The 22,753-nt window shown below is 38.8% G+C and overlaps 1 protein-coding gene across 6 annotated transcripts in view; it reads right to left on the reverse strand.

Annotated features, from left to right (window-relative positions):
- CCDC149 (coiled-coil domain containing 149) overlaps nucleotides 1–22,753 on the reverse strand; it is a 52,083-nt gene that overhangs the window by 21,232 nt on the left and 8,098 nt on the right. For all 6 annotated transcript variants that reach the window (XM_056348884.1, XM_056348875.1, XM_056348921.1 and 3 more), the window contains exons 2-8: nucleotides 22,093–22,254; nucleotides 21,517–21,555; nucleotides 10,248–10,355; nucleotides 4,643–4,759; nucleotides 3,182–3,354; nucleotides 1,633–1,705; nucleotides 260–344 (exon numbers count right to left, since the gene is read on the reverse strand). In XM_056348884.1, coding sequence (XP_056204859.1) covers nucleotides 260–344; nucleotides 1,633–1,705; nucleotides 3,182–3,354; nucleotides 4,643–4,759; nucleotides 10,248–10,355; nucleotides 21,517–21,555; nucleotides 22,093–22,254 — 757 coding nt within the window. The remainder of the gene's footprint in view (nucleotides 1–259; nucleotides 345–1,632; nucleotides 1,706–3,181; nucleotides 3,355–4,642; nucleotides 4,760–10,247; nucleotides 10,356–21,516; nucleotides 21,556–22,092; nucleotides 22,255–22,753) is intronic.

Below are 22,753 nucleotides of genomic sequence, written 5' to 3' on the forward strand. Positions count from 1 at the left end.
TTAAAAAAAAAAAAAAAAATCAAACTGATGGAAGAGAGAATGAATGGCCACAGAGTAACAAAAGGAGAAACAGTACTCGAAAGGCAAATTTCATATTGTCAAGTCAACTGAGGAAAGAACAAAAATTAGCACATAATAATAAACAGGAAAGAAAGGAAAGATTTTGGTTTGGTTGGTGAGGAAAGGGTTGCAGAAATTAAGAGTTAAGATGGAAGGAATTCAATGAGATACGCAACATCATGCTGCATTTATGTAATACCTTGCTTTGCAGACAGGACTCCAGTCAGAGCACTGCTACTGGATCTACTATGAGTCTTTGAATTTTTCCGTCTCTCTAGTGCATTCTAAGGAAACAACAAATACCTTATTTAGAAAACCGGTAGTCAGCAAATGCTTTCATTAGGAGTCAAGAAGCTAGAACTCTGGACTTTGGTCTCAGAACAACTTACTCCCATAGCAATCTATGGGAGTGTGGCTCTCCTGGAGTATTCTTCTCCAGCCAAATTACAAATGTTACGAAGACTCATTCTGTCTCATTGCAACCACTTTATTATAGTCTCTCCCACCCACTCCCCTTAGTCCATTTCTAAGACTTGCCTATTTTTAAAAAACCTGCTGAGTGCCAGTGAATTGCAGTATCCTGTAGAGAATATCAATTGGAAACAAAATCAAGACTTCTCCCAGCATTCTTTTGGATAGCCTTCAAAGGGAAAGCTCAAACACAGAGCTTCTAGAAGTTGTTTTAGTTGCAAATACTGACTTTCAGGAGTTTAGCAGCAGAATGATCCTGCTACAGAAGTCCAGTTCTTCCAAAACAATTACAGTTCTGTGAAACCCACCAGACCACCAAGATGCTCAGTTCTCACCAATAAACTAACGCACACTCCGAAAGACCCAAGTTGTAAGTGTAAATAGACACTGAAATGAACTTAACACTTTGAGAAGCTTTCCTCATGTACAAAAAGCAATTAGTGCTGTGACTGTTTCATAACGAACTAAATGGTTAAGAAGTCCTATTGACAGTCCTAAGACATGCCCTGATGAGCAGCCTTGCCCTTCCACACCCCAAAATCACTTGCAGAAGAAAACAGAGTGCTTGACTTCAGGGAAGAGCAAGAATATTTTCCTCTTAGGATTCAGGATTCAGTCCCGAAGGTTTCACGCAAAACAGCATGTATCTTAACCCAGGAATGAAAGAACAATTAAGACTTAGCAATCATTAAGACACATGAAGAGCGAGCGTGGCCATTAGGGAACAGGGAGACAAGACCTGCCTGTGATGGCAACACAGCTGGAATCATTCACCACACACTGTGTGACCAGGTACTTATAACCTACTAGCAGGCTGGAAGGCTGATCACCCCCCCCCACGCTGCCCCAAACTTAAAAAAAGGTATTTAATTCATTTTTCAAAATACCTTTAATGGGTATCCCTTTCCACTGCATCAGCTAAGAAGCCTACAAGGAAGACTGAGCATGTAATATGTATACATACTAATAGTGTCAGAATGTTAATGGCGGGGTTTTTTTAAGATACAATTTTGTTCTTTAAATACATATGAACATGAGAATGAACAGTAATCTCCATGACCGATGAAGCACAGTTTAGATGACACACTGAGAGGATCTTACCTTATATTTAGTAATATTAGACTTAAGAAGGTTGACTTCCTCTTGAAGTTGTTTTAATCTCTCTTGAAGATACCTGAAAAAGAAACGTAATCCTTTACTTCATGTTACTTTCAAGTCCTGCCTCAAGCACTCCTCTTTACTACTTGGCATGTCCTCTCTTTCAACTACTGAGAGATCTTTTCCCTCTGCAGTTCTGAGAGGGATAAAATAACTAAATCTTACTGCTCTTGACCCCATAAAACTTTATGTACAGAAACAAATCGCATCAGAAAAAGGGGCTGCCCTTCTGTTAGATTTGACAAGCATGCTGCACAACCATTTTATATTGGTCCTCAGGTTTCTGGGGAGGGAAGCTAAGAGTATATATTTACATGTAGAGGAAACAGTCACAAAGCATTTACTCATGTCCTCTGTACTTGAAGTTTTGCGCAATAGACACATGAAGATTTGTATATATATCAACACAAAACTCAACTATGCAGAACTTTTGCACTGATATCCATCACTTACATGGCACTTCTCATTAGCAATCACAAAGTAGAAAATTTAACAGTATAGTTGAAAAATGCTATACAGTTAACTGAAACAGTACAGTTCTTCCTAATAGAGTTTATCCACTTGAATTAGATGGCTATTTCCACATAGGAAAATATCTTTTTCATGTATAAAGCATTTATAAAATACCCTCTTCTATACAGTGCAACTGCAGCTGTATTAGGGTTTGTGACAATTGAACTATTTCAGAAAAAAAATATAAAATCGTATCACTGTCAGGAGAGCAGGGGGCTTAAATTGATAACAAAACTCTGTAGGCCATGCAAAACAGAAAAACACCCTGGAGCTGCTGGGGGGAAGTAATGCCTTTGGTATTACACTTCCTTACCTGAAGCATAGGTCTCTGTAAATGGAAAGCGTCTTACAAGATCTTTTCACTTCAAGGTAATTGTTGACATTAAGGGAGGTACCTGCTATGGCTCTGTCAGTGACTCCTCTCTGTCGTCCTTAGCAAAGACTATATACCACATTCTTTTCCCAAGGAAGTGGCAAGAACATCTACATGGGTGATTTCACCAGCAACTATTGTTGGCAAATCACTCCGCATTGACAACCACTCCCTGTGGTGCAAATTATGTCCGAAACTGTTAACTCAGGGTACTCAAAGTCCCTGTTACCAATCCAAGATGAGCCCTTTACAGCTCACTGTGAGTTTCTGAAGACACTGATTTTTAATATTCTTTCTTTTGATGGCATAATGATAAAAAGGTCTGCACTTCTGTTGCTTTTCCTTGTTTAGCTCTGTTTGTGAAAATCACTGACACCTCTGTAGCCAAATAAAACATTGGTAATTTCCTGCAGCCTAACTTTCTCAATTTTATTTGATTGTTAGCTACAGTACAAACAAAACAGACAAACCAAATTACCAAAATCTTTTAACTTTTATTCTCGCATATATTTTCTTTAAAGTTTTGTTGTGACTGACTTCCTGATGCTCCTGTTAAGCAATACACTACTTGCTCTAGGGAAACCACAAGGTTTGCAATGCACTCACCTGTTCTCCATACATAGAGCATCTACATCAATGATACGGTTTTCATGCCCTCCTAAGACATGATTAAGTTCTTGATTTAGTCTGTCAGACTTATCTTGGTAGAAGGAGCGTTCCTCTTTCACATCCTGTAACTCATCCAGTGCAGCCTGAAGATCATATCTCAGAGCCTCAATCTGTGAAGAAAGGAGAGCTCTATGACTATTCCGAAGTTTAAACAAAGGATTACATAGTGTCCAAACTGAAAAAAGCAATAAGCACTGCATGTCTGAACAGGATTGATTCTGGACAGTCAAAAGTCTTTCCAAAGCTCATAACCGGCAATACTTTTACTCTATTTTGGTACTACTTCATTAAATTGAATTTAAAAACCCAACTAAAATGTAACAGCAAAAGAAATCTTAATCCATACTATAATTCTGCTACAGACATATTAAGATGATTTTAGCATATAATTTCTATGGCTCCTGGAATTAATTGAACAAGAATTTGGCAAAATTGGAGGACGAAGAAAAAGTCTCAAGGGAGAATTTATACTAATTATGGGACTTTCAGTAATGAAGTTCTACAGAACAGAAAGAATAACTGAGAAAAGTACAAAATAAGAAGCATAGAGTTGACAGGGTGAGCTTTGCTATTAAGCAAAAGAGTAAAGGAGTCCAGTATCTAAAATACTCAAAGACAAAGAGTTTCAAATTATGAAGGATAGGAAACGGAGAGCAAACAGAGAGTGAGAAAAGCCTGCAATTAGTTGAGAAGTCTCCACTGGCATCTCAGAAAACACTGATATGCCAGGAAGGACAATAGAAGACCGTGTGAAAAAAAGGCCAGGTGATGAACAGAGAGCACGAGATTGGGCACAGAGATACCAGAAAGAATCACATTGGAAGAAGACCAGGTGCAGTCAAGAGTCCTTCTGCTAAGCTAAAGTAGTGCTGCACTTGAGTGAAGGCTGAAAAAGAAGAAATACACACCTCCTCCTGGATCACAGAATGGCTCATTCAGGGTGGAACTGACATTGGTAGGCATGAGTGTGGGAAAAACAGAGAACACAAACCCCCAGAATTGCCCAGAAAGCTATTTGTCTCTATTAGGGAATGAGTCTGATGAATTGGATGCTGATGGTACATCATATTAATACAGACATATTGCGTTGAATACTCGTAACAGCTTTCACTAAGGAGTCTCTTTCATTGACATTCATGGACAATATTCAGTTGTCACAAGTTGTTGCTGCACATTATAAAAAGAGGAGACTCAATCTAGAGAAGGAATTCCTGAGATAAGGACATATGCATGTTTAAGTTAGTGCTCAGTAAGAAATATTTCAGTAAAAATCCCAGCACCTTCATCACTATCTCCAATGTTAATCAGCTACCAGCCCTCCAAACATAACAGAAGTCATTTACTTGCTACTGCACTAGCTCTGTAAAACATGACAATATATGCCCACTTAGTTATTACTTGTTCTCGAGCCTTCTCCAATTGTTGAACAAGGTCCTCCCGTTCATGTGCTGCAAAGTGGCGAGCCCCAACTTCATCATCTCCAAGTCTTTGCTTCGCTATCGTCATTCGAAGGAGCTGCCATCACAAAAACAGATTCCATAAGCAAGAGAACACAGGGTGTAGCATCAGAGTATATCTGCATTAGAAACAGCAAGCCGTCATAGATTCCATCTCTTCCAGCACAAACAGCTGGTATTATTTAAACCAGAGGGAATTTTCTGAGCTGAGGGCTCAATCCTGTTCTCAGTGAAAAATTCCAGTCAAACACTCAAAGCATCAACAGAAGCTGAATTAAACCTTGCAACGATAGTCACCAGAGTATACAAATGATGAAAGACCAAGTAAACACAGACACGTGGTCAATGTTTTTTAGGACTGACAGGAACTCATCCCAGCCAGACTATAGAACCAGAGTATTCTCAGAAAGCCATTTTCATATGTAAATCTTCAAATTCTCTGCAGCAGAGAACTCTTCCTAGTTAAGAACAAAAAGGCACTAAACGGCTTGCCCAGCTTCATTTTACTGACACCACTTAAAATCCCACTGCGCTACATCAGTGCAAAATTTGCATTAACAGCTGCTAATACATTTGCTTGCGCTTCGTTTTTTTCATCTACTGACAAAAGTTAATTCATGTTAAAAAAAATAATGGTCAAACAACAAAAAGACTTGGCCAAAATTCTCAAACAGCTAATGAACTCAGAAGCTTTGTGACTGCTAAAAACAGTCAGACTTGAATTAATACAGTTATATTCAATATCAAAAGCAAAAGGCAACTACCTTTCAAGAATCATGGAGTATTAAAATAACAGTCTATGAGGCATTCAGCATTTACAGTTCTTTATACTGAGTACGACTAGGCAAAAGTGTTGCCTCCCCATGGCCTCATTTGTAGGAGCTCCAGAGACTAGAGAAACCCACCATAATAACCAGCCTGACTTTCCCCGTCTCTTTGCCTGCACCAAGGAATTAGTGTACATCATTATATTGCAGAGTCAGAAAAAAAATCAATCTTCTGAAGCAGAAGATTGTACATTAAAATTTATCTTTGGTATTTATGGGATGCCAGTCACCATAGCTGCAATGTGCCAATTAAAATCCTGCTGATGCAAGACAGACTACCAAAATCATCCTCCCCACTTACTTCAGCTCCAGTTCAGTGCAAGTCACTGAAGCTAGCACAACTTGTTCTGATAAGCAGTTCACTTGTTTAGGGAAAGCTGTGCCCCCCAAAGTAACTTTTGGCAAACTACATTTCACCGTCCCCACAGGGAAAGTACAAACCACTGCACAGTTAGTAAGGCTGAATGGATCCTAGGTGATATAATTCCTATTAATTTCTTTATCAAAACAAATAAGTCAAAAATGCAACTAGCAAATCCTGGAATGGCTTCATAGCTATGGGACTGAGGTTTTTTATATGCTAAAAGGCTGATAAAAAAATGTATGGTAACATGATTTAATTCAGTTAATTTAATTTCTAGAAACTCTTGCTAGTGAGAAAGGCAGTAAGAAAAAATGTAGTAACATTTTGAGGACTCAATCTTCTTCAGGAAAACTAGAACTGGGAAGGGGAAATCACACTTTACCAATGCCTCCAATGCCTGCAGCAGAGCAAACCTTCTGTGTAACGAACGCTGAGCACCAGGCTGGGAACTGGATCAGAGCTGTGACTCATGCACCATGACCAACTCTCCTCCAGCCCAGGAGGGGGTGAGGCGTAAGATGCAATTATAACTGCAAGCAATTATTACTTGCAAGGTCAAACAGTCTGCCAATAAAACCAGAACTCTTTATTTACTACTGATTTGGGGGGGTGGGGGGGTGGGAAATATGAAGTCTTATGAAAAGAATGCTTCAGAAATCCAAATTTGGCCATAAAAGCAGCATTATAAACATACATAAAATAAAGTAAAATACCAGTCCATAAAACAACAGAATGCTCCTTCCAGATAGTTGGCCAATCAGAGAGTTGACAGGGCAGAACAGGCCAAGTCCTTTAATTCTGCACTGCAAATGTCTCAGGAGGCAGCACCACCTGCTACAAAATTCTTCCCTAAAAATGCTATGACCCAAAGAGACACTAAGCATTATGCCAGAGAGTTAAGGGTTTATTTCATATATTAGTGCTTTGTTATAAACTTTATACACCCGCCCTCTGGCTGCTGTATTTTTATTTCCATCATTCAGAAATCACTGAGGAAAGGACTGCTCAACTCAGTTTTGCAGCTAGAGAATAGGTTAATGCTACCCCTCGGGATTCTACGAACAGCATCCACAGCAGAGTGGATTTAAATTACTGGCACCTTACCACAGACAGATCTTGTTTATCAAGAACCCATAGACTGATAACCAAAACAATCCAGTGCTGCAAGCCACTAGTCTTTATTATTTTAATATCACACCTTTTTCTTAATCAGTGTCAGCTAAAATAATCATAAAGTAGGAACTCTGTAGCAGCCCCATAATGCCCCAAACGGGCCTCACTGCGATAGCTGCTGTGCAGGCTATGAGTCCACAGGCAACGCCTGTGCCAAAGTTGTACATTCCTGATTAATGATAAAACATGCAGAAGTAAAAGAGAAACAAGCACAACCAGTAGGAAGGCAGCAACCATCATGTTTAGCCACAGTCACTGACAGCAACTGTCTTCACCACACAGTCTACAAAATCTTAAAAAGTGGACCAGAACTATGCAAATTTGCTACCTTAAGTCCCAGTTCTGCCAAAACATATGCACCATATTTAACATTCCACACTGTTGCTGCATGAATGATTGCTCTATAACGAACTGTCAGTAACACTGCAGCCATTGTTTTCCATGCATCATCTTCTCGCTTAGAGCTGCCCTCGATAGCTTATAAAACCATTTCTTTGCGTGGGTAGGAATTCAAGTGAAGGCAACTGAGTCATCTAGTCTTCCACAAGCCTCCAGTTTCTCTTATGCTTTCCATTTTCACCGTTTTACAGGAGAGAATTAGATTTCCTAACTATCTTCTAAGTTTCAGTAATTGTTCTCCAAGCATTGCTGCCAGAACATTAGGAAGGAAAAAGATTCACAAATAACTATCAAAAACACAGAACAGTTTTCATGTGTCAGAGCTGATAAGAGATTGTGATCAATCATAAAAATAAATTGTCTTAGATATCTGGAGCACTGCAGTCTAACTATTGCTGTATTTCTCAAACTGCAGCAACAAATCCTTCCAGAGACTGCCTGAAGAAGTTTTATTATTCATGCCAACAGAATTCTAGCTGAAATTAAAGGAAAAAATTAGTCCAGTTAAACCAAATGCAAGTAATTTGTTATTGCCTAACTGAGGATGTACTTAACATGATTTCAACAAGTAAAATGTCACCAGTTTAAGGTCTTCTTGCAAATCCAAGTGACTGTATCCTACTAGTAGCAAACATTAGAGCAGTGAAAAACAAGTCAAGCTATCAAAACATTACTTTATCAATAGAGCTAATGTGTGATATTTAAAGAGGTTTTTTTTTTCTTTTTTAGTCCTACAAAGCTCTTGCCACTCAGTGACAAAGCCTGCATGAGTCACCCCTGCTCAGACACAGGCAGAATTGTTCATCCATAAGCAGCTTCACTTGCTGCAAAAGCAGCTGTTTGTTCATCTCTTGCCAGAAGTAAGGTTGACGTAGACCAGCTGGGCAGGATGCCCTCCCTCACTTCAGAAAAAGCAGAGAGAAGAATGCAGAGGGAAAATGTAAGAACAAGCAAATTATTATAGTTCTTTGGTTTTGTATATACCATGCATTATCTGGACTCCAATGCCTGAACTAACCCAGCTGCCAGTACAGGAGAACTGATGAGCAGAACAGAATGGCTTTGGGAACAAACCTCAAATTTTATCACTGAAGCTAGGAGGGAGCAAAATCTGACACAGGAGGAGAGTGTTAAATCCCTCAGAGATATGGCAATGCTTTTTTAGGCACTTTAAAAAACAGCAACCTGACTCTAAAATAAGCTGTATTTCTCATTTACTAGGAAAGAGAAGAACGTGTTCCAAAAATGAAAATCCTAGTCTAAATTAATCCCTGATGCAGTTCTTTCCTCCCCCTCTTTATTTAGCGATGCACTATTTTGCACCTTTTGGAGAGAGGAATGGCAGGCAGAATAAGTCTTTTTGTATTTTTCCATTTGTTACGAGGCTCTTGAATTTAAATTCATGCTGAGAATACAGATGTCAAAGATGACCAGCTAATATAAAGTTAACCCACAAAGGCAAATCTAAACAAAGCCAGTCCAAGCACAAAGTAGGCTCTGTGTTACCAAGATCATATTGTTATAAGGATTTAGCCTTTTCGAATAGGTACATAACCTTGATATTTAAATATGTTGTAGTTTTACTACCTTTGTATTCTGCTTGTACTTACAAACCCTTGTTACCTGTTCAAGACTGGCTTGGGAAAGGCTGTATGGCATAGTATTGGTACTGCGGAACTGCAAAGCACTGTCTTCTACACTATAATACAGTTCAAACAAAAACATGCAAATGAAAAGAAACACCGGGAAAGCCGGTCTTTGAAGGCTTGAGCAAGTTGCACTAATGCTATGCATACTATAAATCCAGGTCTTACTCGACCTTTTCGTAGCTCCTTGCGCACCTTTGGGGAAGTCCTTGTGATAAACAATGAATAAAACTGTATTATCACAATATACCCATGTTTAAAATAAAAGAAATAAAATAAAATTAACTTAAATGGAAAAAAAAAGCCCACCTGAATAATTAAAGGCTGCTTTTTTATCGATATTTTTAAATCCCATTACTTTGAAACTGTAGTTGAGGGAGGGAAGTTATCATTCATTATTTGTTTCATTTTTTACTTCGTTAACCACCTCGACTCTCAGATTCAACCTCTCCCTAGTTTGATCTCTGAATGTACCCTGCATACAGCTCCAGCTGTGAATGTTACACACATTTGGCTTGAGTTTAAGTATTTCAATTAACAGAGACAACAGGAGTTTGATTAATACCAAATGGCAGATTTTGAGCAATGTTCCATATAACTTGCTAAATTTAGCAATAAAATAAATTGGTTACGTAAGGATAATAGGATGAGGGCTTAATACAAAGCTCACTATATATATTTATGATCAACTGCTCCATATTTTTGAAGGGAAAAATCATGCCTCCCCTGGTTTTATCTACTAGAATTTTGCATTTTCATTGCAAAAAACCTGAAAATTATCACATGATGAAGATATGCTTATCCATACTCATCTGTACGAAGAAAGGCCACTAATAAAACATTTTTTAAAAAGAATGAAATAAAGAATGTCTGAGATCATTAAAGTAAGGCTAAGTGCAAAATACATAACTAAGGACAACAGAGCAAACACAGCATACAAAAAAAATATAATAAGCTGCACTTAGTGGTATCCTGTATAAGCTTCTTTTGTTCTACTGTTTTGAGCATTTATTGTAATCAAAGTGGCAATCAAAGAAGTTCTGTAACCCATTGTTTTGTTTTCCTAAGAAGTAAATGCAAAACTCCAGCCCAGTTTACACACTCCATGCGATTTACTGATAACAAAATGTATCATACCTTATTGTCCCCTTGTACTTCTCCCAGTCTCTGTTGAAGCTCTCTAATCTCTTCTCCAAGATGTTTATTTCGATCTTGAGCCTCACTCAGTAGCTGAGCAAGATTTGCCTAGAAAAGGAGTATCAGTCAGAAATTGGTGCCTATGAAGAAGTGTAAGTGGTGACTGAAAAGAAACCCTAGACTTACTCCTTATCTGCCAAAAATCTTTACTTTTATTGTTGTTAGTACCCAGACTTCATGCTTCATTAGAGAGAGAACAAAAAAAATCACTAGGGTTCTTCATCTTTAATAGTAGGAAATACATCCTGCACGTGTGCATATGCACTCCTACAACAACAGCACACAAGACAAAGCGACAACATCTACAGTAGTTCTGGTGTCTTGGCTGGTGGGAAGAGCAGAATGCAGAGTACTTTCACAACATTTATACAAAGTTGCCAAACAGTAGTTTTAAACTTACGTATAATTAGATAAAAGGCACAGCTGAGAAATAATTATAATTGTATTCCTAACAGTGTTTAAAGCAGATTCGCAGCCAGTAAAGGAGGATGCCAGCCAGAGTCCCCCTGTCCCTATATGAAGCTGTACCATGGATATCTAATAGCACAAAACTTCACATGTGACCTGACTTGCGTTGTTAGCTAGCATGCAGACTTCTAGAAAAATAGAGGTGAAGTCAGAAAGTAAAAACACACCACCCTGCCCAACCCCAATAATTCAGGACAAAAGTTATCATTCACGTTAACCTACTAAGTTAGCAGGGCAAGCAGTGTGGTCTGTAATTTTACAATTCCATCAGCTTGATCACTGACCAAAAAATAATGCAATCTCTTCCTTTCCTATCCATGATATCTGAAAATGAGCAAATATCTCACGAATACACAAACATTGACCCAGCACAGGAAAAGTCTACCAGTTACATCTCTTCTAAGAGAGTTATAATCATAGTGGCTAATGTGCAGCCTTTCAAGACATTGCCTGTGGACAGCTAGGTGTGTCATCCATTGCCATAAATCTGAATTCAGGATATAAAAAGAAATGAAAAAAGTTTTCAGATCTTCTACGCATGACTCGGTAAAGCCCCATGAGTCTAAGCTACTCTTACATGTACTCCTTGGGTTTGAGGCCAATGCATCAACTGACTATTCCTAACTCTCTCTTGGTATTTTAAGTTTAGTTTTTGATTCCCTACTTGCTGTGCTGCTCTTTCAGCTCCCCCATTTCTCTGTTTTTCTCTTTCTCAGTCTAAAAGAAAAAAAAAAAATTCTTTTACCCAGTCATTCTCACTACCACTTGACAGTCTCTTAGGATGTTTCTGTGAGTTTTACCTTTAAAACTCATACACTACCAAACCAACAAGGTGTCTGATAGACATTTCTGAAATCTTTCCCCTTGTTTACCAACAACTGCTATTTCCACACCCTGTTTATATACTAAAGAGAACTATTAACACAAATATATTGAAATTAATATTAACATGAATATAGCTATGCATGCATCTGACCATTTGGATTAGACTATTAAACTATTATCAACTGGAACTTTCATACACTACTGTATTAAGCCGACTCCAAATTCCAGTTGGTCTAAAATACTAATAGCTTCAAACTTTTAAACAGGAAAAATAACTTGAGAAACTGATATATTCTACTTGATGAACAACAAGCATAATTCACTGCTACAGCTTCTGTACTTCTGATGCTCTGAGATCAAAGGTTCAGAAGAAAGTAAGGTAAGTCTCCCACAGTTTTGGAAGAAATTAAAGCACTTTTTAAACTACTGATAAGCCTGAAGACTGTAAATAAATAATTTGGGAAAAATAATGTAACAGCAAAAAACTTAAACAGCTAATTATAGGACCAAAATTAAGCTGACTGTAATTTTATTTTCAAGATAGCAACCATTCAAGCAATGCAAAAAGTTCCTCACGTATGCTTTGGCAATTAAAAAAAAATAAATTTTTCTACATGTTAAGCAAATGTGTAATAGTCATTCATACATTGAATGAATCAAGGAGCTTCAGAACACATTCAGTCAATGGCATTGATAAGTACTGCTTAATGGCTGTTTAAAATAAAGAAAACAAAGAACCCATGTTTGCAGGAAATTGTATATAAACTGAAGTATCTATGGCTACCGCTCAGATGCAATTATATTTTTCTTTTTAAAGAAAGCTGACTTTCAACAAAGGCCATCCAACCACCAGACTGAGTTAGTTAAAAGGAACATGATTTATACAAACTTCTCTGAAACACTTCTATTTATAAAGTCCCTTTTTATGATGAATTTGAACGCTCCTAACACTGCAATAGCACATGTAATTTCAACACCTGGGAAGAACTCAGTCTCACTAATCAGTGTTTACAGCCTCAACGCCAGGATTCTAGCATTCTGTAGTCAAAACTCCCAGTAACTGCAGGAAAGGCATTACCATGCCTAGAGTAAATCTTCCTGCTCAGATTTATTTCCTCTAAAACCATTTCTCTGGGATTGCAATTCTATGCTGAATTTTATTTGTCAGTCATATAAATGACTTAATGTGACAAAAACCTTTATACTCGAGACAGGGATTTTGGAAGCAACTTTAAATGAAGAATTTTAGACACCAAAATAAAACAGCCTCATTTAAGCATGCTAAGAGCATTACAATGAGCTAAGTATAGACTTGGTCCTTAATGCAAAGCTTCTATTATACTTTCGTTAAACTAAAACAACCAAGCTATGTCACAGAAGTAGTCTCCAGCAATTATTCATTTCCCTGGCTTAGAGGTTCCATACAACATGTAATTTAGATTGTTCCGAGTTTTAAAGGTTTTGGCAAGACCTCATTAAAGCTCTCGGTTAAATGTGGATAGAAGGGGAAATACTTGATTTTCAGAAGAGCTCTACTGGGCTTAAAAAGAGCCAGCCAAAAGGATACACTGAACGACACCTGGACTTGGTACCATTTCGTTTGCATATATAAGAAAACATACCATATGGTTGAAAGATGATAAAACTAACAATGGAGGACTGGCTTCATGAGCCTGTAAGCACATATTTTTTGAGGAAAGGGATGAAATCTATGCAAGGAGAAAGGCAATTCATTTTTCCACCTGGCAACTTCTTTTCAATATTCATAGAACACACAGAATTCACTTAGAAATTCAAGACAAGTTACTTCAGCAGACAATAAAGCTCATAGCATTTACCCATGCAACAGAGAGCAACTTTCTGAAAATTAGCCAAATTCAGCTTCTCTAGACTCAATTTCTTCAACAGTTTCTTTTGATTCTAGGTGAAGCCTTAAAGAGACTCCTGTAACTGCCTTTACTTCTTCACTTTGAAAGACTTTAATTCTTTCATTCACATCATTCAAAACTAACTTGGAAGTACTGATGAAGAGAGATTTCTGAGCCATGGGTAATGAAAGGGAAAGATGCAAAGGTCTGTATCTTTCTGTAGCCTCATCTTGTCTTGCCTCTGCAACAACCCGCAGCAGTGGAAACTGTTTTTCTCCTAACCACCCCTAACGCAACTGTCTGCAATAAAAAGCGTGCCTCATTCTAGTCTCTGATTAACTGCCTGCTATCAATCTTTCTAGAGCTCTGTCCACTTCTGGCAATGTTCAGTTTCCAGCAGGTATTCTTGAGTCTCTGCAACATGATAAGCTATTTGTTTTGCCTCTGTTTGTCACAGGAAGCTTGCATGTTATCACAGAATATTTCAGGTTGGAAGGGACCCATAAGCATCAGCAAGTCCAACTCCCTGCTTCTTGCAGGACTACCTAAAACTAAACCATATGACTAAAAGCATCACCCAGACACTTCTTGAACTCTGACAGGCTTAGTGTTGTGACCACATCCCTGGGCAACCTGTTCCAGTGACGAATCACCCTCTCGGTGAAGTATGATTTCAGTGCAGCCCAACCCCCCATTGGGCATAAGAAACTGTCCCCATATTCCTTTTCTCTCTGACCAACAGCAAGTGTGACCACAGCCAGCAATCCCACCAGAAGCTTGCAAGAAAGCAGAAAAAGATCAATGTGAGGGTGCCGAGTGGTAAGTGCCTACCTTTATTACATAGGGGGCAAAAAAGCACCATAAATCAGAACAGACCAAAGAGTGAAAGATTCAATGGGAATAGATCAGACCTTACCCTTTTCCACTCAGACTTTGTTAAAATTTGCAAGAACATTTTTCAGATAGAAGGTGGAAAAGAACCTTAACTTTTAGCTACAGATAAGCATGTGAAACTACTGGTGAAAATACATACAAATATTTATTAACATAAGCCAGTGAATACCTGTCAGACAGCAACAGATTTTTTCTCACTGCTGACCCAAAAAGAAAGGGGGGTGGGGTGGGAAGTAACTCGAAATAGGCAGCCCTGGAATTATGCACTACACTTGAATTTGGCTCCTTTAACAATTTTGCAAATCTAGCTACACATACACATGGAGTTATTTTCTCCACACCACTTTAAAAATGATGGATAGTAACACACTCTTTAATATAGCTCTCAATTCTCTTGCACATAAATCTTATCCGACACTTAAAAAAAAAAAAGGATTTTTTTTTTTTTAAAAAAAGGACTTTCTGCCTTTAGATACTGCCTGAAAAAGTAATTTGGCAAGGGGGATGAGGGGGAAACTTCCAACATACCTTTACAGTTTAAAAAATATTTTACTATACAAATAAGCATTTCTATACTGCAGTTCAGTCTTTTATGTTTCTTTCATCCACACCTTCAAACAAAGAATATACTGAATTAATAGGCTGACAGAAAAAGAAGTTTGATGAAACATTAAGCACACTTGATGGGTGTGACTGATAGCAAATTTAATTGCAGTTTCTCCTCCAATGCATTCATATGATTGCAATGGCTGAATTAATACAGAAAGACCTGCTTTGCTTACCAACTACCACTGTTCACTCCAAGGTAAAAGAACTGATGATTAGCACTAGCTTCCTGATGATAAGAAGCAAAAATTACTGTATTTTTCTGTTTACGTTGAAAAACTATGTAGAGAAGACTTCTGAAATTATAGGTCCTGGGCATACTAAACAAAATACACTTAATATGGGTCACATTTACCCACAGAAAAACAACAACAAAAATCAAAGCCTTGCCAAGCAGTCACTTGACATAAAACAAGAGAAGAAGAAAATTCTCTCCTCCTCTGAGCATCTGCTGCTCAGAGAACCAGGCAGGAATCCCGCCACAGAAGCACACTAGCACACTAGTCAAAACTTGACAAGGCTCTGCAAAACAAGAAAGGCTCGCTCCTGTTCCCATACTTGAAAGACACTCAGCAATTGGAATTTTTATAGAGCTGATTAATAAAACCAAAAAGCCATTTAAGCAGTAGACATATAAAAGGAATACTTTTCCTCTCGTTTTCAACCAGTCTTCTGTGTGTTAGATTAGCATAACGCTGCAGAGGACCAAACACCACCCAGCCAGGCGTGGAGCATTTGCCGAAGGCTGACAAACAAAGTAACATTAATATCAACTACAGACTCCTTCATGAGGCCAGTTTTTGCACAGCGACTTGTTAACACACATCGTAAGCAGCAACCAAGAGTGTCTATACGAATAATCAGCATCATGAGAAGTGACTTGGCAGAAACTCCTTCGCAATGAAGGTTCAACAAGGTACTTCAGTCCTCCCGTGCTTCATATAGGCATCAAGTTTTTGTTGACAGCAGATGAGCATAGTCAAAGAGAAATTATTAAATTGTACTTATACAAAGTCTAATATACTAGGATAGAATACAAAAATGTTTCATCTTGTTTCATCAGAAATATTTTAGCTGCTTTGAGATCTTGAGGACAACTTAATCTATGAGATAATGCATAAAAAGAATCAACATCCCTTAAACATTCTGAGTGTTGTGACTAATTAACAGAATATTCAGGTGTAGGGGTGTGGACCCTCTATGCCATTAAAGTAAAAGACAGCAACCAGAGGAGAGGTTGTTGTACACGTCAGGTCTGAAGAGCACTCCAAATTCTAAAGAGGGACTATCACATCTATTAGAATCGGCATTCCTTCTATTCTAGCCTTACATCTACTGCAGAACCTACATGCTGAAGAAACAACAGTGTCGCTTAACCTACATGCTGAAGAAACAACAGTGTCACTTCACAAAGCGTGACTCCTAGTGTGGCTAAGAAGTTCTAGGTTTGCATACTGCCACCTGTTCCTATCAATGGAACAGCAAATTTCAGCGTGCAGAAAACAGGATCTCTCTACCAGCTATGCTCTTGGAGCAGGCACATTTTGGAATCCACGGAAATATTGCTCTCTGATGCATTACAAGGGCAAATGATCTCACTGTTTTCCATCTGCTGTCTCACACTATGAGAGTCAAACACACGCACCCACAAACCAGAGCAAAGTGCACAGGTCTAAGCTTGGCCCATGCAAAACATTTTTAATCTTCAAACCCTCTGAAGAAAGTCAGAAATCATTAATCTTCAGAGCACCCCGGTGATATAAATACAAAATGATTGCTTAACCTGTAGTGTATCTTATCTGAAGACTTCATCTCACAGGACTCTGCAGCTTTTGCATTTTAGTGCAAGACTAGCAAAACTTCCTGAATTAATGAATTAACAAGAAATAGTCTCACTGTAGTCACACTAGTCATTTTTTCCTTATGATGTCATAAACAGTCACAAGGCAATCCCTGAAGTTTGTTTGTACAGCTGCATACATTAAGCTAGAACTGGAAGCGAAAGGGATCAGAATTGGTCCATTTGGGGCATGTCACAACATACTCCTGTCTGGAACCTCTGGTCCTTCTGATGTTCTGCTTGCCCCAAAACGCCATGTTCATGAACTTATTGATTAGTAGAAGTCAAGCTGTCTGACCAGTGTCTCGGTGAGTGGGTAGCATGCTGTTGTGATGTCAAGTGATCACTGGAGCAGTCAGAGTCTCGGTCTGAATGAATCACCTCGGGACACCTACAGATAACTATAACTGAGTTAAGGACTATGACCTTCAGGAAGGATGCACACCAATTCTCCGATGAGAGTTTCTGCCTGGCAAAAAGAGTAGTTGTCAAGCTGAGCTCTATACTAGGACTACGCCACCATTACATTACAAGGCCCATTTAGGAGCCTCAGAGGGTTCTGTGGCCATGGGACCCTCTCTAAGGCTCAACAGCTGCTTGGAAGTCACAGGATCCCCTTGACTACATGAGGCAAAAGTATCTTTGCCGACAGGTTTGCCAACTTCAGAAGGAGAGCTTTAAACTAGAAATTATTGGGGAAGGAACGAGGAGGCTTGGGATAGGGTAGGCAAGCCAAGAACCTGGGATGATAGGAAGAGAGTAGACATAGCAATTCGCAAAGCAACTGAGCTGAAGCGTAATTCCTTTGAACACGGGCATGTGAAGAAGGAAGCGCCTGCAGAACAGCCTTGGGGGGAAAGCTCCCAAGCATGTGCCTCGGAACTGGCACACTTGGACGCCCCTCAGAGGCCTAACACATGGAGCACAGGGAACAAACAGGACGGGTTCGATGACTGTTTGCAGTCACAGGGTTATAATCTCATTGGGATCATGCAGAAATGGTGGAATAGCTCACACAACTGGAGTGCTGTGAGGGAGGGATACAGGCTTTTTAGGAAGTACAGCACAAGGGCAAAGGAGGGGCGTTGCCCTTCATGTGAGAGAATAGCTGGAATGATGGAGCCCTGCCTTGGGACAGGTCAGGATTCAGCCAAGACCTTTTGGGCCAAGATTAGCGGGCAGATCAACGTGTGCTGTTGTACTGGGTATTTGCTATAGATCTCCTGATCAGGAAGAAGTAGTAGATAGGGCCTTCTTCACACAAGTGGAAGAAGCTTCATGTTCACAGGCCCTGGTCCTCATGAGGGACTTCAGCCACCTCAATAGCTGCAGGTATCTGAACACCACCCCCTCCCCATTTTTTACCGCGAGAGTGGTCAAACACTGGAACGGGCTGCCCAGAGAGGCTGTGGAGTCTCCATCCTTGCAGATACTAAAAATCTGGACATGGTCCTGGGCAACCTGCTCTAAGTGGTCTGCTTGAGCAGGGAGATCGAACTAGTTGATCTCAAGAGCTGGCTTCCCACCTCAACTGTTCTGTGATTTTGTGATATTTAGCTCCATTTAATTTGATTCATCATACATTTAAAATACAAATACAAGCCCTCACCAGTGAACACATGCACTGCAGCTTTACAATTGACAAACAGCCCCATTGCAAACCCAGTATCGCCAACTGAGTGGTCTCACTGACATCAATTTCAGCAAATCATATTTAGGACTGTGGCCCAGCACAGTCTTTTCCTAACCATGCATTTTACTTCACCTTTGCTTATTCAAAGGATCTCATTTGTATTAAAAGAACTTCTATTTCATATAGAAGGTCAAAGGATTCACTGATCTGTTATTTCAGTGACAAAGCTTCTCCCAAACCGAATACTGAAAATTTAAGCAATGTAGACAAAAACAATAGTCAATATAAATCAAGGTAGAAATCACATCTATGTTTTTTTCTTTAAGCCTCCCAGCATGGCGACACTGTCCAACAGACATCCAGTAACTTTTTGCCAATGTCATAAAAATGTTCTATTATCACAGCAAATACATACAAATGCGTACCACTGCAGAATGGTAGAATTTCTGTTTATACAGGATGTATAACAGAGGTTCTGTAGTCAGAGCAACATTTTAACATGCCTTTCAAAACTGGGAGTGTCTGTTGTTTACCACCTCTGGTGAATTTTAACATCAAAATCAACTCTTTATTATTCCTATCCTCCTGAAACAATTCACCCCTCCATTACTTATGCAGAAATTACCCTACCCCTGACACCACAAGACATTATAAAGCTACCTTCAACTGCAACATTGAATTGTGAATGGTAAGAGTGACCAGGAAAGCGCTGACAGCTCACAGGCTGTGATAACACTAACAGTAAAACACCTACTGGAGGAAAAGAGGTTTCAGTAGCACAGTTTCTCATTTCCTGCTTTTGTTGGTTGGCAAAAGGTGATACACATGGAGCAATCTTTGGATAGAATCACAGAGCCATTTAGGTTGAAAAGGACCTTTAAGATACTTGAGTCCAAACCAATTATGTCAGAGATGTGTACCACTGCACACACAGCTTTGAGAGGGAGAACACTGCAGAGCACTGCATGTTAAGATAAGGAACACCAATTTTTACAAAAACACGTTCTGAGTTAACTAACTATTTGCTGATAGAAATTGCTTGGTTACACACAAAACATGACAAAAGTGTGTTGCAAAACAGGGAGAGAAGGCACAACGTGGAAAATAAGATATTTTAAGAAGTCAAAGTGTAATTGATAATAAAGATGAAAACTGAAGACACGAAAGAGAAGAAAGTAGCAACTCCAACCCACCTACTACAGTTAAGGTTCTAGATTGCAGTTTCAACAATAATTTTTCAGTTGTGGTAAAGAAACATAACAGAGCAAGTTGTTCAGCATATAATATTTTCATCTTATTTCTGACCATGAGAACAGCATGCACTTTTGTGCCATACAAAATTCATTATAGAATCAGGGCCTCTGTTTATATAAAGTGACTGAGGTCACAAACTTCCCCCAGCAGGCAACTAGGCTTCTGGGCAAAAAGGGGATGGAAAAAAGTGCAAAAGAGCACTTCACTCTTTCTCAGATGAAAAACTGCTAAAAAATGCACATACAGTAATAACGCAAAAATACTCACAAATTTATTTTATTATTCTTTGGTGCATTTCTCAAAGCAAAACCATACTCTTCTTCAGAAAGGTTGCCCTAACTACCCAAGATTATCCACCTTGTATGCAACAGACACACTTCTCGGGAAAATGAAAATTCAAAAAGTGCACTAACTGTACAACCTAGAGTATATATTGTCCTTCAGGAAGACCTATAAATGACCACATTTGAGAACAAGATTTTCTTTATTTCACCGTTACCTAGCACAAATACATAGCTTTCTCAGCAAAAAAAACCAACTCCTAGCTAAATTATTAAATGGCTTTCCACATGCTTACCATGGTAAGATTTGCCAAAACTTAACATAATCACAGCTTCTGAATTTAGACTAAATATTGCTAGTGTTTTAGAAACAAGTGTTAGATTTATTTGTTTTGGAAGATGGAAGATGAATCAGACCAACATCCATGGAATGGCAAATCTCCCTTCCTACTTCCCTCTATAATGACCCATATACTGCATTGTGCTTTTTTTCCCCTTTTAATTGTATATTCTTCAACTCCAGTTTTAGTAGTCAGAACGCACAAACCTATACCTGATCAAACCCTTTTATTAGAATTCTATCGAAATAACAGAATTTCAAATAAATTATGCTAAATAATGAGGAAGTTAAATGATTCTATGCTGAGCCACGGACTTCTTGGCAGCTATTTGTTTTAAGTGCCTGAACGAGTAATTATATTGCCTCTGAAAATTTAGTTTAAAACAATCAAAACCCCGAGTCCCTAAAATTTTAAGAAAACAGCAAGAACTACATGCAAACTCCCAGGGAAAGGATGATGAGTAAAACTTCTGATCCATTAAGGGAATGCAATAACCATGTTTTAAACATGGTTAAAAGACTTTCAGGACTGGCAATTACAGTAACAATTCTTGTTCTTTTGGGTTGTCCTCCTCTCCTTGCTCACACATTGTGTTTCGGGTGCCATTTTTCTCTAAAAATTAAGATAATTTTAAGATGTGACAAGCAACACTCCACAACAGGGACACACTATGTAGATCTCCGGGAACAAACAAAAAAGGTGAGCAGGCAAAAAGTTTTCCAGGGGAACCATAAAATGCAATTACCATTGTTCTTACCATTTATAACTCAGAGCCCAAGTGACCTGGGAGAGTATCTAATGGAAAACAGTACTCACAACAATAAATTAACAATTATGGAATGCAGACAATGCATTCCCAGATTGCTTTTAAGTATGAGAAGTCCTGTCACGAACCCATTTTAGGACTCAATACATGAAGGACAAACAACAAGGAGAACAATCTCAAGTCTCTGTACGCTGACCAATTTCAGTCTCAGGTGAACATAAAAGCAATAGCCATATATTCTAATTAATGATAGTTCAGATATTTCAGAATGAAACATGTTTAGACAAAAGCACAGGAAGCCACAGATTAAAGACAGAGCTTTTCAACAGACAGAAATGCTTGCTTTTTACCAGCTTTCTTAGTTAATATTTTCACACTTTTGCAAAGTACTTTTGTGACAGATAAATAATATGAACTGAAAAATAAATCCTACCTGTTTCCTCTTTTCAGGCGGAAGGGATGGATCCCCATCCTACAAATAAATGGACATATTTTACTGGCAACTTTTTTCTGAAGCCAGCAACTATATTAACTTTGTGGATCAAATTTTAAAACACATATTTTAACAAAAATGTTATCAAAAATGTTTCTGAAGTACTGCATCTTGATTAATACCAGTAATATTAATTTCAACTCAAAAAACTGTCTAAGGCTGAAGATTTGTTTACACTTCTAGAACAGCAGGTCATTACAAATTTATGTTGCATTATTTTTCATAATGGTACATTAAGTTGCTGTGGAATAATAATACCACAGTCAGTTTTTAAATGAAATTATGACTGAAACTAATTTCCTCAGAGCACGCAGTGTCTTTCTGTGTCTTATATAACAGGCACTACCTCACCAACGTGGAACAGATGAGTAATAATATGATCAGGGCTCTACAACTGCAGGACTACTGTGAACAAGTACCTAAACATTTTTACAGCAGTCATTATGGACTTCTTTCCATTTTTGTGAGGTTCACCCTTGTCCCCCAGTTATACAGTATTCATAAACAACAACCTACAATCAGCTCCCGATACTTCTTTTTCAGAGACTGGTGTCGTTCCCGCAGCTGATTTGCCATAAGCTTGTACTGGTCCCTTTCTTGTTGACAGGTGTCCAGCTCTTTGGAAAGGATTAGCAATGCTTCCTTTTTACTTTCAAGCTTTCTTTTGCACACCAGGTACTGCAGAAGAGAAAAAAAAAACAAACCACAACTTAATTGTAACAAGCCATATCTAGCCCAGCCCAAACTAGGTTCAAGAGGCTCAAGTTTTTGTCTGAAAAGGTGGAGGAAGACTCGCTGCATGAGATCAAAGTCTGCCACAAGTAGTCTTAGCTTACTAATAATAATCACAGGAAAGAGATCTGTTGTATCAGAAGCCTGAAATCCATTTGTAAGGCCACATGCTCACCTGAACACCATGAGTGAGAAGAATTCAGCAATTCAAGTTTCTCCTCTTTTTCCTCATACACAATAGGATGAGAAACCTCACAATTTGACCCACAGCCCTGGGAAAGCTCCTAGAAAGAAGAATCCTTTGCAAACTCCCTTTTCTACTTGCGTCCACAACACCCAGCTCTCAGCAACCAGCATCTCCTGCCCCACTCCCCCTTCCTTCCCCCTCCTCCCCATGCTACCAGCAATGTCCTCTGGGCTCGGCCTCCCACCTGGACAGTGAAAC

Source organism: Falco biarmicus, chromosome 1 (genome assembly GCF_023638135.1).
Source record: "Falco biarmicus isolate bFalBia1 chromosome 1, bFalBia1.pri, whole genome shotgun sequence".
In the NCBI taxonomy this organism is placed as follows: Eukaryota; Metazoa; Chordata; class Aves; order Falconiformes; family Falconidae; genus Falco; species Falco biarmicus.